The sequence below is a fragment of the Marmota marmota genome, unplaced genomic scaffold (genome assembly GCF_001458135.2).
Source record: "Marmota marmota marmota unplaced genomic scaffold, marMar, whole genome shotgun sequence".
Lineage (NCBI taxonomy): Eukaryota > Metazoa > Chordata > Mammalia > Rodentia > Sciuridae > Marmota > Marmota marmota.
In genome coordinates, this window is record NW_026000130.1 from 8,486,617 (window position 1) to 8,504,359 (window position 17,743).

General features: G+C 48.5%; 2 protein-coding genes across 2 annotated transcripts in view; one reads left to right on the plus strand and one right to left on the minus strand.

The window, feature by feature from the left end:
- Window positions 1–9,733, minus strand: part of Lrrc74b (leucine rich repeat containing 74B) — a 16,145-nt gene extending 6,412 nt beyond the window's left edge. Inside the window, exons 1-6 of the mRNA XM_048784897.1 lie at window positions 8,582–9,733; window positions 7,967–8,109; window positions 7,413–7,545; window positions 6,331–6,537; window positions 2,975–3,084; window positions 1,403–1,519 (exon numbers count right to left, since the gene is read on the minus strand). Coding sequence (XP_048640854.1) covers window positions 1,403–1,519; window positions 2,975–3,084; window positions 6,331–6,537; window positions 7,413–7,545; window positions 7,967–8,109; window positions 8,582–8,732 — 861 coding nt within the window. The 5' untranslated portion in view covers window positions 8,733–9,733. The remainder of the gene's footprint in view (window positions 1–1,402; window positions 1,520–2,974; window positions 3,085–6,330; window positions 6,538–7,412; window positions 7,546–7,966; window positions 8,110–8,581) is intronic.
- A 593-nt stretch (window positions 9,734–10,326) lies between these two features.
- On the plus strand, window positions 10,327–17,277 carry P2rx6 (purinergic receptor P2X 6). Its single transcript, XM_015500368.2, has 12 exons — window positions 10,327–10,555; window positions 11,373–11,523; window positions 12,835–12,906; window positions 13,100–13,175; window positions 13,323–13,416; window positions 13,491–13,571; window positions 13,653–13,794; window positions 13,889–13,998; window positions 15,377–15,470; window positions 15,572–15,637; window positions 15,788–15,865; window positions 15,982–17,277. Exons 1-12 carry the CDS (start codon window positions 10,422–10,424, stop codon window positions 16,063–16,065), a joined length of 1,182 nt encoding a protein of 393 aa, XP_015355854.1. The 5' UTR covers window positions 10,327–10,421; the 3' UTR covers window positions 16,066–17,277.
- The last annotated feature ends 466 nt before the right edge of the window (window positions 17,278–17,743 follow it).

The window sequence follows — 17,743 nt, forward strand, 5'->3', positions numbered from 1 at the left end:
AAAATGTGGTACCTATACACCATGGAGTATTATTCAGCCATAAAGAAGAGTGGCATCTTGTCATTAGCAGCATGGATGAAACTAGAGAACATTATGTTAAGTGAAATAAGCCAGACACAGAAACACAAGGGTCACATGTTCTCTCTCATATATGGAAGCTAAAAAATATCAACCTGAAAATAGGTTAGTGACTACTAGAGTTTGGGAAGGGTTTGGAAGTGGGGAGGTGGAAAAAGAAAGTTTGGATCTGATCAGTGTGAGTATGGAAATATCACACAGAACACCATTACTTTGTACAATTAACGCACAATAGCAACTCTGACAAAAAACACTCATTCCTCTTGCAGCTTTCCAAAGAGCTGTGCAGGACTGATTGCCCCAGTGTCTCTTCTGGATATTCTGTTGCATCCACCAGGATTGGCTTCTCATTCCAACCCTTCCTTCATGCCCAGGTCTTTCAGGCAACTCAGGGTGAAAAAGATGGATATGATGCCGCCTCACGGGTGACTCTGTTTCCAGGGAGATCACCCAGCCAACAGGCCAGAGTGTTCCTCCTGTGGTAGAGACCAGCCATCACTCCTTGGCCCTTTGAGCTCAGCAGGTGCCCCCACGTGTTCTGCTCCATGCTACCTACCCATCACCATGACAACAACTATCGATAATCACCCATCACCCTGTTCTCATCCTCTCTTCTCCTCCTACTAAACCAACTTTGGGCTTCAACTCGGGGCCGCCTTTTCTAAGGAGCCAGTCCCACTTCTGACTTCTCACATGTTGGCTCTGGCTGTGCCATGAATTTCAGCATTTCCTGTTGCTGCCTCCAGCCTTGGCTCTTCCCATGGGGAGGAAAGATGTGCTGGACTGAGTGGGGCCTCTTGCCTGCAAGGTGCAGCCCCTGGGGAGGGGCTCAGCCACAACAGCCTATAACTTGACTGACATCTGCCTCTTTTTCCCCAGTGGGTTTGCCCCTACCCCATTCATTACCTGTTGAGGGCTGAGATGCCGCCTGGCCTCGAGAAAAACTTCATTCAGAGCCGACCCCAAGCAGCCATGTGCTGAACAAATCATGCCCGTGGGGCTACCAGTCAAGAGCCTGGCCTTGCTCCATCCAGAAGGGGATCCATTGAAAGGCAGGGAAGTTCTCACAGGTCACCATCCTGTGCCAGGCCTTCTGAAGGTCATTCACACTTACATTTGGGGATCCCTAGCTACCTGCCTGCAGTGCAGGAATTAGGAGTCACAATGTATTAGTGATGATCTTGAGAGAGAAGGATGGAGCTGGATGTCTTAGGATTGTGGCCAAACCCCTTCCTAAGTAGACTGTCATAGGATCAGAAATGAAAATGAATATGAGTGAGATCACAGTGCCCCTGGTCCCTGCGTGATACTCCTATACTTCTCACCTCATGTTGAGTTCCTCCAACACGTTGTTGGCCTTGAGGGCCTCACCCACTGCAGAAGCTCCAGAATCTCCAAAACCATTAAAAGAGATGTCTAGGACTTTCAGGAAGATATTTGCCTAGAACATAAAGAGTGAAGCTGGGACCCACATCTCATGGTGCAGAAAGCATGGGGGCCACATCCTCAGAGCCCAAGAGGCTTGAGGTGCATGATAGGGACAAAATGAAAAAGAGCAGAGATGAGGTAAAGTGCTGTACTTCCCCTAATTAGCTTTAGTTTGGAGGTGATGCTAATGGAGCTGAACAGTCCCAAGCACAACAGAGGAGGCTGGAATTCAGGTCCGTGGTCTCTGGACCCCCAGAGACTAGGCAGTAGTGGGTCCCAAGACACAGTAATCCGATTTCCATGCATGTGGGAGGGGTTTCTGTTGTTGTTGTTAGAGACTTTGCCCAGGGTTACTTTACCAATGAGCCCCATCCCCAGCCCTTTTTATTTTTTATTTTGAGACAGGGTCTTGCTAAGTTTCTTAGTGCCTCTCTTTAAGGTGCTGAGGGTGGTTTTGAGCTTGGCATCCTCTTGCTGCAGTGTCCTGAGCCTCTGAAATTGCAGGTGTACACCACTACACCTTGCCATGTTGGATTTTCTTAATATCAGGGACCCTGAGACATAAAGCAGCCCCAAGGACCTCAGGTTCCAGCAAAGTTTTGCGGGATAAAATCTGCCCAAGTGTCTGACGGGAAGAGATGTTTTGGTGCTCTGAGAAGAAAAACCCTGACCTACCACCTTGCCTTAGAGGTCCTCCATAAAAGTAGTTGTTACAGGAACATCAAATATGCCTTGGGCCACTCTAGCATTGCTTGAGGCTCGACTCTCAAGTTGTATGAACCTCAATATATAGGGGAGCAATTGAGACGTTTGAGTCAGTGTGCTGGCATTCAGGGTTGCAATGGTGTCTTTCAGGAAAACATCTATTTATGTTAATAGTAAGCATGTGGGGCTAGGGTTTTAGCTCAGTCACTGAGTACTTGCCTAGCACACATGAGCCATTGGATTTTATTCTCAGCACCATATAAAAAGAAACAAATTATGGCTGGGGTTGTGGTTCAGTGGTAGAGCACTTGCCTCACATGCATGGGGCACTGGGTTCGATCCTCCATACCACATAATTAAATAAAACAAAGGTATTGTGACCATCTACAACTAAACATTAAAAAATAAAAATAAATAAATTATGTAAAGGTATTGTATCCGTCTACAAGACTTGACAGATGTTCCCTACTAGCCAAGAGTTTGTACCTGGAGAAGGTACAAGACATTCAGCTCTGGACCCTTCAGTAAATGACCAGTGGGCCCAGTGTACTGTAGTCATCAGATGGGGTGAGGAAAATAAAAGTTACCTAAAACAAACACACTTTAAGTTCTCTTTAAAGTTTTAATTTTGCACTGAGGATGTGCAAAGCCCTGGGTTCCCCACACCCCCTAAAAATAAAGAATAAGAAAAAAGATCTAAGGTTCATATCTGATGATCTGCAAATGAGAGGCCCCAGGAACTGACTGGATGGGGGTCTCATACCTCTAGTCCCCTGGCAAACACTATGGCTCCTGGACCCCGGAGGTGATTCCAGCTTATGTTAAGCTCTGTTAGTCCTGTGTTTTCTGCCAAGGCTGGTCCAAGTGTCTCTCCTTTGGAACACCAAGATAGATCTTGTTATTAACTCTGCTCATTCCTTTTTTAAAAATGATACTGTTGCCTGAATCTCTACTGGGCAGGAGGATCTAAGAGATGAGGTCAACATAGGCTTGCCCTGCCCTCACAGAATCCACATTTAATAGGGGAGGTATAAATACAAATTAATGGGATGCAAGCTAATATAAACTAAAACAGGGAGGAATAGGAAGAGAGTGGTGGCCTTGATGGGGTCACAAAAGTGATTATAACTCTGAATCGAATATCCACCACTCATGTATTCAAGCATAATGTACAGTAGACACAGGAAAGAACAGAAGTGCAAAGACATTTGAGAAACACACTCGGGCATGGAGCTGGTTAAGGAAGCAGGTGCAATGTGGTAGATAGTAGGTGGTATTTGAGAGAGGCTCAGAAGCCTGTAATTCTATGTCAAAGACAGGGCTCAGGCTCTTCCCTATAGTAGCCAAGGAATCAGGGAAGGCTAAATAGCATTTCAGCAAGATTCCTAGTGTCTGATGATAAACATCAGCAAAGACAGTGAGTGGTCAGGTGACCCATTGAACGGTGCTTGCTATAGGTAAGAGGTGACTGCTAGCACAGCCGTGATGGAGAGGAGGCCCAGGAAGATATTGAAAGGAAGTGACTGTGTATGGAGAAACTCAAAAGGGATATTTAGCATGTAGAACGAGAAGAACCCAAACCGATAGAATGCTTTCGATCTGTAGTACTTGGCCAGTCTGACCTGCTCCCAGTTCTCCAGAGCACCAGCTCTGACATGTCTCTTGGCCGTCCCCTATTTTGGAATCCCCTTCCTTACTTTTATAACAGCTCTAATATTTCTAATCTGGTTTTTCATAGACTAGAGAAGTCTGTACTGCCTGGTCAGACTGGTTTGGGCCTTTCTGGATCCCTGGAACACCAGAAATCCTTCCATCCTTCCAGGCTCTAGCCACTAGATCTCTTTCTGTCTGACTGGTCTCTGTCACCAGACTAGGAGTCCCTTGAAGATAAGAATTTGACTCCTACCCATGAGCCCAGAGCCTAGTACATGTCTTGTAAGGCTGGTTTGAAGAAGTGCAGAGAGGAAAAAATGAATCAATAAGAGCACTCAGCCAGCTTTCTCTGCTAGCACTTACAGTGGCAGACACTTTTAGCACCTTGGAGAGCTCCCTGTGCCAAAGCACTGCTGCTCCAAGAGCCAGACTCAGCACCCAACTCCAGTTTTGATACCTTCAGGTTCATAGATATGGATACTTCTTCCTTCCCCAGACACTTCCAGAGCTGAGAGGGGAGGGTGGTGGTCATCCACTTGATAGTAATCCCTTCTTTGCTGAATTACCGGTCAGTGAGAGGGTTCTTCTTTTATACATCTGTAATAGCTAATGCTTGGTCTCCATCATCTACACAGCCATCCTGAGGTAGGTGGTGCCATCACCATGGATCAGGTGAGGAGACTAAGACCGAAACTCCTTCACCACTCAAGGAAATCAGCCATACCTTCAGGTCCCTATTTGGAGAAACAAAATGGCCTTTCCTTTCCCAGGCCCCATTCTACCTTCCTTGTGTACTTATTTGTATTTCCTTAGCTTCCAGCCCCTCCCTTCCAGCTGCCTCTCTGGTGCTTGACCTCTGCTATAGTTTGTATCTTAAGTGGCTCCCAAAGGTTCATATTTTAAAGGCTTGATCCCCACAATGGCACTACTGGAAAGTGACAGAGCCTTTAAGGGGTGGGGCCTAGTGGGATGTCTTAGGTCATTGGAGTGTGTTCTTGAAGGGAATTTTGAGACCTAGGCCTCTTCCTCTTAGCCTTTTTGCTTTCTGGCCATAAGTTGAGTAGTTTTGCTTTGCCATATGCCCCTACCATGATGTGCTGCCTCATCAGAGGTCCAAACTAATGGGCCAATTCATCATGAACTGAAACCTCTAAAACTAAGCCAAAATATATCTTTTCTCTTTATAAATTAATTATCTCAGGTATTTGTTATAGTAACAAAAAAATACTAATATATAACTAACCAGTTCCATCTAATTGTGACGGTCTGGAAAGACACCTATATTTTGTCAAAATCTGAAATAAACTTCTCCTTTAATTTCACTGACTTCCCACAGTAAAATTTTCTTAGAAGGCAAACTGAGTGTCAGTAACTCCAGGGCTGATTCTCACAGGCCAACACTGGTGCTTGAGACAGATTATCAATTCCAAAACTTTCCAGATCAGTCAATTTTCTCCTGGGGAATTTATTAAAGTAGAAATACATGTGCATTCCTTTCAAAATATGATTCAAGAGGTCCAGGATCCCAGGTTATTCTTTTTATTTTCCTTTCTTTTGAGATGAGGGTATTACTATGTTGCTCAGGCTATCCCCAAACTCCTGGGCTCAAGCAATCCTCATGATTATCCAGGACTACAAGCATGTGCCACTGCACCCTGCTTCTAGGTGATTCTCTTGTGCATGCTAGGCAAATTTTCCACCACACCAAGCTACATCCCCAGCCTGCTTATAGGTGATTCTTATAATTGGTTGGAACCTTTGGGAACAGGCACAGAAATGTATATTCCTGGCAAACAGACTGCTCATGCAAAAGCCCTGGGGCATGAGAGAAAGAGATCAAGCAATCCACTTATGTTTTTCACAGTATCTCAAATAAAATTTTCACATGTTCAGCCATGACTTGCAGCCATTGACTCTTTATACCATAGCCTAGTCACTCTCCCCTGGATCACTAGTCTAGTCATATTGGTTATCTATCAGTTTGAGAAACAGGCCTGTATACTCACTGTTTCTTTGTTTGAAATTCTCGCCCTCTGGTTTTGCCATGACCTCTTCGCAAACCTCATTTAGGTTTAAATATCACCTACTCAAAGAAGCCTCCCTGGCCATCCCTCTAAAGCAAGGAGTCCCCACTCTTTTCTTGTTTTAGATTGTTTCTTTTGGAGCACCAATAATTACTAATAATTATCTTGTTAATATGTGTTTCTTGAGGACAGGGCCTTTGTTTTGTTTACTTCTAGATCCCTAGTGGCCAAACCAGTGCTAAGTATACACAACAGTGGGTAATGAGATATTTGTGGAAAGAGTTAAAGGCTGTGTGTACCTAGAGTGGACAAGGAGTGGGCCAAGGTATATAGAGAGAGCAGAACCAGACATGAATGCTCACTATGGTTCTGCCACCTCCTTCCCCTATCATCAAAGGAAGATGAGCTGTAATGTCCCATGGTGGCCCAGACCAGGGATTACCTGCTTGGTCATTCAGCTGGTTATAGCTGACATCCAGGGATTTCAGGCCTGTGTGGACCAGCAAGAGTTCAGCAAGGTACTGGGCTGCCTTCTCTTCCAGGCTATTTCCTGCCAGTTGTATCTTCTGCACAGCCTGGTTCACTTTGAGGGCAGCACAAAGAGCCTGGGCCCCTGCCACTCCAATCTGGTTCTCTGACAGATCCACATCTGGGGGCCAGCATCATTCTTCAGTCAGTGGGATCTGAAGTCAAGACCACCCTTATCCACCTTCCTACATATCCCAAACCTCCATGCCTGAGGCAGAGGAAGAAACTTTGAGGTTGGACTATCCTAGAGTTTCAGCTCTGCCACCCATTAGCTAGGTCCCCTTGGGCCCCTGACCTCTCCCTCCTCGCCTGATTATAAACTTCTCTGCCAAAGGGTTAAAAGCTACCTACCTTGTGGTACTGTGGAGAATGTTGTTAGAGGAATAGCTACCACATTGTTAACTGGTCTCTGTTCTATTGCCAGGGACTGATGATACTAGCCCAGGTGGCCAGGAAAGGAGCTCTTTCATGGACCAGATACTCTGGTGACCACTTTATATACTCAGTTTTATTTAATACTCACCAAAACCCAATGGCTAAGTGGTATTGTTGGGGCCACTTCACAGGCTGGAAACAGGCTCAACAAGATTTAGTTGCTTGTCCAGTCTGCCTGCAGAGCTGGCATATGGATCCAGCCTCAGAGAATTCCTACCTTGCCCTCCTGCTTCTTGCACAGTCTGCTCTCTGCCTCTCTCCACTACCCTGCATTCAGGCACTGGGAGTCTACCCTATAGTGGAGGGGGTGTGCTGGTCAGTGGAGGAGGGGAGTGAGTAGGGTAGACCTGGTCAGGAAAGAAATGGCATCCAGCATTGACTGCTCCACAGGCTGGATCCTCAGAGGGTTTAACTCCACCCTCATGTGCTGCATCCTGTGTTAAGCAACCCCCCCCCCATTAGCCACCAGTGGACCCCAAGTGAGGCCTGACTTTCCACATCACTGAGAAAAGTAAAGGAAAGAACTCAAGCCTGCCCACCTGTCCCAGGCTCAGCACCTACCACAGATGCTGCTGTTTTTGCTCAGGACATAGGCCAGGGCCTCTGCACCAGCCGCACAGAGCCCATTGTCCTGAAGATCCAGCCGTTTAATGTAGGGATTGGAGGTCAACGTGGAAGCCAGAGCCCATGCCCCCTGGAACAGAGCAGAGAGTCCTGAGAGGTCAGGTTCTTCTCAGGGCTGAGGGCACCAAACACATCTAGCCATCTCTGGGCTCATGTTTCCAGGGCTCAGCCTGCTCAGTGCCCTCCAACCCAAAAGCCTTCACTTTCCCACATTCTGAAGGGACACCTTCTTCTCCCTCTAAGCTCCAATCAGATCTTACCCTCTGAAGTCTTCCCTGACCCTCCAGCAGGTTAGGAGCCTGTATGCTCCCCAACCTTCATGGCTGATGTGTCCCATCCTCCATCTTTACCCAGATATAGGGGATGGGATATACCTGGCAAAAAGGACAGCTGAGGAGTGTGTGGGATGGTCTCAATGATAGGCATTCCATGGCTATTATCTCCTAGGTCCCCCCCAACCAACCCTGACTCCAGAGTCCCACCACAGGTACCTGGGGTCCCAGACCACGGTGCCTCAGCTTCAATTCTGGGGCACAGCCTTGGTTCAGAAAGTAGATGGTGGGCACAATGCTATAGGCCCGGCAAGACCCCAAGTGGAGGGCATCCCTGATGGGTTCTCTAAGTCCATGTATGCCTGGAAGGAAACAAGGGAGGTAAATGTGGAGCCCTTCACTAGCACACCCACCTTCCTCCTTACCCTCCATTACTATCCTGGCTGTTTCCCTTCTAGAGGAATTTCTTCCTGTACTGGTGGGACTTTTGTCCTCATATTTCAGATCCGTTGGCAGGACTTTGCATTTCTTTGTTCTGAAAACATGTTCTTGTTTTGTTTTGTTTCTGCAATGCTGGGGATAAAACCCAAGGCCTTATGCATGCCAGGCAAGCACTCTACCACTGAGTTACATCCCAAGCCCTGGAAGCATATTCTTAATGATGGACCTCCTGATGTCGCTCAGAAGGGTGGGCATGGCCTGAGAGACCACTGGCTGCCCTGAAATCACCCAACAAAACGATGAGCTCCCACTCAGTCTCAGCCCACTTCCCTCCACACCTGCCAAGAAGCCCCCAAGGTGAGAAGTCAGGCCTAGGTCCCTGCTTCAGAGCACCTTCTGTCTCCAGGTCAGAGTCTGAATCTGCTTCTGAATCCTTGTCGGCCTCCGGGACCCCTGCAAAACACCCAGCGGGTGCTATCACCTCTTCCCTCTGATCTTCATTTTCCCCAGGCCTCTCACAAGGACCCTTCATGGTTACACCCATTTTGCAGAGGTCTGCTCTGAGGCATGGGCAGTTTAGCGCCGCACCTAGAAAGTGAGCGGATTCTCAGCTATAGCGCAGCTCAGCACTGGGAATGTGGGCGGATCCTACGCCCTCGCTGGCCAATCGAATGTGGCATACAGACAACAGACTCTCCCCTCGGCTAATACAGGCGCGCTGCCACTAGCCTGTTGCCCGGGCAACCCGGTGTTTTGGTTGCTGCAGAAACTGCGACTGGCCTGCGCAGACCTTGAGTGGGCCCCTAAAAGTACTCTCCACTGGCCTAGCGTAGGGCTGGGCACCTTGAAGGCGTTGTTTATTATTTATTTATTTATTTAGGTAAAGGGGATTGAACTGAGGGGCACTAACACTGAGGTACATCCGCAGCCATATATATATGGCTGTATATATGTATATATGTATGTATATATGTATTATGGAGACAGGGTCTCACTGAGTTGTTAGTGCCTCGCTAAGTTGCTGAGACTGGCTTTGAGCTCGTGATTCTCCTCAGGCTCCCAAGCCGCTGGGATAACAGGCATGTGCCACCGGCCAGGCGCGTTCTTCATTCTTGCCACCCGATGAAATTCTAGCATCTCCCTTTTTCACCAAAAGGGAGTCATACCTGACCCCAGAGCTTGTGCTTTAGTCACTGTACTTGGCGGTTGGGAGACAGCTGTATGGGAGGGCATGGGGAACCTGCAGAGCCCGGTTACCCTCCTCTCTGGAGCTAGACCACATTCTCAGTCTGTGGCTCTCAGTTCTCTCTCATGCTTTGGCCTTTTCTATGCTGTTCTCTCCACCCTACATCTTTTTTTTTTAAATTATTATTAGTTGATGATAGATCTTTCTTTCTTTCTTTTTTTCCTTCTTTCTTTCTATGTGGCGCTGAGAATCGAACCCAGTGCCTCACACATGCTAGGCAAGTGATCTCCCACTTAGCCACAACCCCAGACCCTCCACCCTACATCTTTACCCAACTTTTCTTGCAGTGTTTCAAAATCTGCACATATCAGCTTAGAGGGATTTCTTCTTTTTAAATTTTTTTTTGTTATACATGGACACAATAGCTTTATTTAATTAATTAATTTATTTATTATGTGATGCTGGGTATCAAACCCAGTGTCTCATGTGTGCTAGGCAAGCACTCTACCACTGAGCCACATACCCAGCCCTCGGAGGGATTTCTTTTCCTTTTTTTTTTAATATTTATTTTTTAGTTGTAGTTAGTTGGACCCAATACCTTTATTTTATTTATTTATTTCATGTGGTGCTGAGGATTGAACCCAGGGCCTCACATGTGCTAGGCCACTGAGCCATAACCCCAGCCTTCAGAGGGATTTCTTTATGAAGCTTGCCTTGGCTCCTCCTCTGAGCTCCTTCTGACCCCATGCCACCTGTTCTTCCCCACCCTATAAGGAAGTATAGCAGGAGGGCAGGAGCAGAGCTGCTCCTTTTGGAGTACCTAGGGATCAGCAGAGGAACTCTAGAGAGTATGAGAGGCCCAGGACAGCTTGGGCCTGGGACCAAGTCCAGAACTGGGGGGTGGAGGCTAGTTCCTGCCCTAAATGGAGGTGTCCCTTTAACAACAGCTGGCCTGGCCCATTTGGATGCACTCTTTGCCTACCGATCAGCTGTGGCTGCAGCTGCTGTGCTGACTCATTGCACCAGCAGCCAGCAGAAACTGGGGGCATGTGCTCCTCAGGGGCCTCGGCAGGCTGGGGGCTTCTGGATTACAAGACAGAGAAGTATGTGATGACCAGGAACTGGCGGGTGGGCGCCTTACAGAGGCTGCTGCAGCTCGGGATTGTGGCCTACGTGGTGGGGTAAGAGAAAATAGTTTTTAGTCAGGTTGGCTAAAGGGATCATGGCTGGTCCTATTGGGCTGAGGGTTGAGAATTTGACTCTTTAGGGACCAGGCTGGTGGTGGGGGGGTAGCAGATTGGGACAGGGTTGGAAGTAAACAGAATGAGGGATCTTTGTCCATTCCAAGGCTTTCAGAATAATCTCTGTTTGTGTTCCTGCCTGCCCTCCTGCCTTCTTTCCAGGGCCTTATTCCTAGTCTCATATTGGGCTCTGGACACAGGAAGATCAGTCCCATTCCTGCCTGGGAGGAACCCCGGTGAGGCAGAAGGCAGTAGTCCTTTAGATTCATGAGAGCTGGAGCACTGAGGCCCCCTAGAGAGACCACCAGTTCTAGCTGGGAGGTCAGAGGAGTCTTTAAGGAGGGAGCTATGTCTAGCTGGGGTAGGAGTAAGGATATTGTCTATGAAAGTCACTGTGGGGGCTGGGGTTATGGCTCAGTAATAGAGCGATCGCCTAGCGAGTGTGAGGCCCTGGGTTCCATCCTCAGCACCACATAAAAATAAATAAGTACAATAAAGGTATTATGTCCAACTCTAAAAAAAAATAAATATTAAAAATAACCACTGTGGTAGATGCTGACTCTCCAGTGATTGTCCAAGGCTTTGGTCTGTTCAGGGTATCTGGGGTGACAGTTGATGCTGGAGAGGAGTCAGAAGGCTTTGATGCTGGGCTAGGAGCCTATGGAGTATGGGAAGGGAGTTGAGCTTATAGGATCCAGTTCCTCCACTGTTCACTTTTGCTAGAGTCATACCATACTGTCCATCATCTCCTCCCCAGATGGGCCCTCCTTGCAAAAAAAGGCTACCAAGAACGGGACCTGGACCCCCAGATTTCTGTCATCACCAAACTCAAAGGAGTTTCTGTGACTCAGATCAAGGAGCTCGGGAACCGGTTGTGGGATGTGGCTGACTTCGTGAAACCACCACAGGTGGGTCCCTAGTGCTGCTTCAGGTGGCATGAGTCCTTCCCCTACTGACAGCTCTAATACAAATCATGCACAAGAGAGGCATGTGATATCAGAGTGCATCTGGTTTGGGAAGGAGCATGTAGAGGAGTGTTGCCTAGATGGGGCCTTCAGGAATTGTGTAGGAGGTTTCCTGGTGAACAAGAAGGGAAGCCAAGCCAAAGTAACTTCCTTTATAAAGGTCCAAAGGCTGAGCTTCCTCACCTGAGGCATCATTGTCATGTGTTCCTCCTCTACCCTCTTGGGCTTTCTGTCCCTAATCCCTCTACCCAGCTGGTCTATATCCCCAATGTCCACCTCTCTTCCACTGATGCTCAAATTATAGCCCCAGTGACCACCTGCCTGGATAGAAGCTGATTCCAGATTCACCCACCATGTCCAAAGATAAATCATCTACCTCTCCTGGCATTCTCACTTCTATTCATCCAACGAGAGCAGTGACACCCACCAGTACTAAAGCCAGATGCTTTCCTGTCCCTCCCATTATTTTTCACTGCAACCTCTACCATGCCTGGTCTCTGAGTGGGCCCTTTGATTCTCTCCCCTATTCCCTGCCACCAGGTGCACATAAGCAATAGCCAGGATGAACTTTTACGCTTAACATCATCAGAACCTCAACCACTGCTCTCTGCCCAGGGAAGGGTCCTCTCCCATGATGGTGACCACCAAGACCCTCCATATCCTAACTGTTGCCATGCCCCAATGCCCTCTGCCTAGCCCTTATCTTCCTTTCCTAAGTGCACCATGCTCTCAGGAGCAGCACCTCTGCATGTCCTTGGCCACTCTGACCCCAGGTCAAGCTTACCATCTGCTCTCCCAACCCCCTGCCATTGCCAGCTCTGATGTGCATGTGATAAGGGGTCCACCTCTCTTCAAGTCTTTGTTTTTAGTGCCTAGAAGCAGGAGACTCTTGGAAAATTCAAGTTGAGTGAATGAGAATAAATGTGAGAAATAAACTGGTAACTAAAAGATAAACATGGACATGAGGATCCCTAGGTTCAGAAATGGTCAGAAACACAGCCAACTTCCTGTTTGCACCTGCCTCACTGGAGACATTTTCCTGAGGGACAGTGTTGGTTACTAGATGGGGCCAAGACTATTCCCTCAAAAACTAGACTCCTAGGCCTAAGGATGTAGCTCAGCAATAGAGTGTTCATGTGCAAACCCTGGGTTCCATTCCCAGCACCACCCAAACAAACAAAACCAGGCTGTCAGCTTCTGGCCTCCACAGGTGAGGGAACCAAGTAGGGACCAACCTTGAGATTTGCCTCCTAGGGAGAGAACGTGTTCTTCTTGGTCACCAATTTCCTTGTGACGCCAGCTCAAGTTCAGGGCAAATGCCCAGAGGTAAGATTGCCTGGGAGAGTGGGTCCCTACTTCCTCTACCAGTCCTGGGTCCCCAGCCATGTGTGCCGTGTACTTCCAAAGCCAGGGTATCACAGGAGGCTAACATGGGGAGAAGCATCTCCTTGCAGTCTATAGGGCTAAGGGAAGGCACCCCCTTGGGCTTTTGGTGACTGGAGTCTCTTGTCTACCTCAGCACCCCTCTATCCCGCTGGCTAACTGCTGGGTCAATGAGGACTGTCCTAAAGGGGAGACAGGGACACACAGCCATGGTAACTATAAGCTCTGTCTTTCAGAATCTCTACCAGGGCAGGGGGTGGGAGGGGACTCTGGGTGTGGTTCTATCAACAAATCTGTTCCACATCCTCCTCATGCCCTGTGGAGATTTGAGGACCTAGAGTACATCTTTTGTTTTCAAGGCATAAAAACAGGTCAATGTGTGGTATTCAATGGGACCCACAGGACTTGTGAAATCCAGAGCTGGTGCCCAGTGGAGAGTGGCACTGTGCCCAAGTAAGTCTCCTACTGACTCCCAGGGCAAGGCAACAGCACAGGCAAAATTCTAACATTGTCCCCTTTACTTATAGGAGGCCCCTGCTGATCCATGCCAAGAACTTCACGCTGTTCATCAAAAACACTGTCACCTTCAGCAAATTCAACTTTTCCAAGTATGTATGGGCTGGTGCTGGTTAACCCCAGGTCCTCCATGACCCCCTGGATCATCTGATCCCTATCTCCACTCCTTGCAGGACCAATGCCTTAGATACCTGGGACTCCGCCTATTTTAAGCACTGTCGCTATGATGCACTCTCCAGCCCCTACTGCCCCGTGTTTGGCATAGGAGACCTTATAGCTGCAGCTGGTGGGGACTTTGAAGACCTGGCATTGCTGGTGGGTTCTTGGAGGCAGGGTTCCTTAAGGGCTAGTGGAGAGGGCCTCAGGTCCACCCACTAGTGCTGTGTAAGCAGAGATGTGTTGTGTGCAGGGTGGTGCTGTAGGCATCAGAATCCACTGGGATTGTGACCTGGACACCGGGGGCTCTGACTGCTGGCCCCATTACTCCTTCCAGCTGCAGGAGAAGAGTTACAACTTCAGGTATGACCCTCATAGCCCCCAGTGTCTACTTGCTGTTCACAGGCCAGTGTGAGGACAGACCACTGCTTGTCCTGCCCTCTGGATACCCCACTCTATTTGTGAGGGGTGGCCCATGGGCTGAAGAAGGTATTCTCAGTTCCTCATCCTCCAGCACAGGTTGCATCCAGCCTTTCCCTGTCCTCCACCCCATCTGTCCCCATCCCTTCTGCATAGTGTGGACTCTTCACTTCTAGACCTGGGCATGGTTCCTTCTCCACCCCACCTGGCCTCCAGCATCTTCCTTCCAAGGCATGGGAGGCTTTTGTTTTGTTTCCACTTATGGTTTTACCTAAAACTTCTCAAAAAATTTATAGAAAAGTTCAAAGAAGAAAAGTACTGTGAACACCCATATACCCTTCACCTGGGCTTACCAGTTTTTGTTTTCTTTTTGGCATTTGGCTATGTTTGCTTTCTCTACTTTTATTTAGAGTAATCTGGATATATTTAGATAGATTTCAGACAGAACTATTTTGGGTGGCTCAGTGGTAGAACTCTTGAACCATCACCAAACACACACATACACACAAAACTATTTGAAAATGGCAGGTAGACATTCACCCTTATTAACACGATCCTGAGCATGAGGATCTTTTCCATGTGACCATTCTATTGTCACACCCAAGAAATTGAACACTAACAGATTAAATCTAATATTTCTATTTTCCCAGAGGTGCTAATAATGTGCTAAATCTTTATATTTTTCGAGCTAGTTGTGGTGGTACACACATGTGATCTCAGTGGCTTGGGAGATTAAGACAGGAGGATCCCAAGTTCAAGGCCAGCCTCAACAATTTAGCAAGGCCCTAAACAACTTAATGAGACCCTCTCTCTCAAAATAAAAAACAAAAACCAAAAAAAGTTTGGGGATATAGCTTAGTGGTAAAACACCCCTGGGTTAAAATATCTACTACCAAAAAAAAAAAGACTTTATATTTTACAATTGAGGAGTCACTCAACATGAACTTATTGTCATGTCTTTGTCTTCCTACACAGATCTCCCCCTCCTACTAGTCCTTTGTCATCTAGTGTCACCTTGATTTGCACATAGAAACTCCTATGTGTGCACATAGCCATTAGGCCTGGGAATTAGATCCCATGTCATAGTTCACTGTACCTTCATCTGGCTTCTCTTTTTCCAGAGGGCAGGGAGCTTTCTTGGGTCCAGTCCTAGTTTGTTTCTCCCTATGTTCTTAGCAACTATGTAGGTCCAAGACTAGGACTCAGGGTTGGTCTTGGAGTTTATGGGGCAAATACATAAGTAAAATTTGAGGCCCAAGAAAACCAGACCAAACTGTGAATGGGCAGTGCAGACCACCAGAGCCCTCTTTTCTGCTCCCAGGACAGCCAGTCACTGGTGGGAAGCCCCAGGTGTGGAAGCTCGAAGCTTGCTCAAGCTCTACGGGATCCGCTTTGACATTCTCGTCACTGGGCAGGTAGGGATGGAGCCAGGGCTTGGGGAAGGCAGACAGATGGGCCTGAAGGAGGCTTGTGGTAAAAGTCATAGCCTGAGACGCTCAGCCCAGGTCTTTCTCAGGCAGGGAAGTTCGGGCTTATCCCCACAGCCATCACGGTGGGCACTGGAGCTGCTTGGCTAGGTGTGGTAAGTCCAACTACCACACACAGGCTCCCTCTGGCTGCATTGAGCACCTGCCTGGGTCTGCTAGAACCCTCTGAGCCTGCATGCTGTGTCTCGGGATGAGGCTTGGGTGGTAGCAGGAGGGCAGAACATGGTGGGCCCTGTCTCTCCCAGATCACCTTCCTCTGTGACCTGTTGCTGCTGTATGTGGATAGAGAAGCCCATTTCTACTGGAGTACAAAGTATGAGGAGGTGAGTGAGGGCTCAGAGTTGGAGCTCCAGAGTTGAGGCCACTCTGCCTGAACACTGGGTTCTGCCACATTCTAGGGGATGTTGGCCAGATCCCTGACCTACTGTCTTGTCTTTAGGCAAAAGCACCAAAGGAGGCTGCCAATCCTGAATGGACCAAGCCAGCTTTCACACCTGCAAGCCCCATTGCTCAGGTGCCTTAGATAGGGCCAACACCTGCCCCCATGGTAGCTGCTACTGGGAGCCAGACTTGGTTGCTAGGGTGGTCCTGTCTGGGCTCTGGTACCCACTTACCTGATTATTCCTGAGGCCTGTAGCACTCCCTGTTGTTTGGGGGTTGGGGGCTGGGAAGGATGAGGTCCTGACTTGGGGACCTTAAGGATGAGAAACTTAACAGAACTGGGGTAGGGAGTGGAGGGAAAATGCCACTCTTGAACTCCCAGGCAGACTTTACCTCCTGAGTGCAGCCATAGCAGGGTGCTGCCTGGGGAGCTATGGAAGCCAGTTTTGTTTAGAGACATGTGGTAGAACACAATCCATGGAGGTGGGGTGAGTTTTGGACATCTTCATTACATCATCGAAAGAGGGCCCACATATGCTTAGCTTACGCCCACCTGCCACTTCCCTGTGACAGCCTTTGGGCTTTGGAGGGCTTAAAGAGGGAAAAGAGGACAATGGGACTGAATTGGTGGTCACTGGGTCCTTTGTTCTTCTGTATATCCCTTTGGAGATCACCCAGGCTAACTCCCCACCCCAGAATCTGATTACCAGGTTTCCTAGGAGCCCTGGAGGCGGAGAGGCTGTATATCTAGAATTTACTGCCATCCATGTCATATTCAATAACCTGTCTGGGTACCTGCCCACCTTAGCCTGAGGCATATGCATGCAGGAGGCCCTAATCCTGACCCAGGCAGAGCACAGTGGCTGTAAGGAATGTCCCTAATAAAGGACACTGAGGTCTGCTGAAGGCTGGCCAGGTTCTGGCTGTGGAATCTTCCTGTGGGGCCTAAGTCCTGCCTGATGGAGATTTTCCCCAAGTCCCAGGACCCAAGGTCAGGATGGGAGGGATAGGGATGCAGGAATGTAGGTCCCTGGGGAGGGTAGGGATTTGGAAGTACTCACCTAAGGGAGGTAAAAGGTTGCTTTATCATGGATGCCTTTATCACTGAGGGCCAAGGCTAAGGCTGAAGTTGGACTAGCACCTGGAGTCATCTGGCCTCAGTTCTTGGGGGTCCCTGCTGCTTTTCAATGTCCAGGGCAGCGGTGTTCATGGGCAGGTGGGCTCCAAAGGGGTAGACTGGGAAGGCATGGCTCATGAAGCCTGATTATCTGAGGTGGATCACATGTACCTGATTGTTCTCAAGGTCCAGAGAAAGATGATATGACTGTTGGAGTAAAGCTTGCCAAAACCAGCAGCTTCCTGTGTGGTCCTTACAAGAAGAAATAGGAAGGGGGATGCAACTACAGTGGGCATAGTACAGACAAGGAACACCAGTGGGAGGGTATAGTGTGGGCCTAGGGCCTTTCTGGGAACTCCCTCCTCCCCAGGCTAGGGCTCCCATTTCTACCAAGTGGGCTGGAAGGTAGTGAAGGCAGGCCCAGGTTCTCGTATACCCATGAACATCCGTGTGAACTAGTCATAAGTGCAACATCTCCAGCCTTCATTTCAAAGCCCTGGCAGAGTGGGCAGATAGAGACAAAAGTGAGCTGTGGGCTGGGCCTAAGCCTAGAAACAGCTGTCATTTCAGTCTGCACATGGGCATGCAGGATATCCATGTGAGTCATATGTCTTAGGGTATGTTTGTGCCAAGAGGGTATATGCCTGTGTGCGGGAGTGCTTTGATGTTCCTAGGTAGGCCTCAGGAATATGCTGTGCTCTCT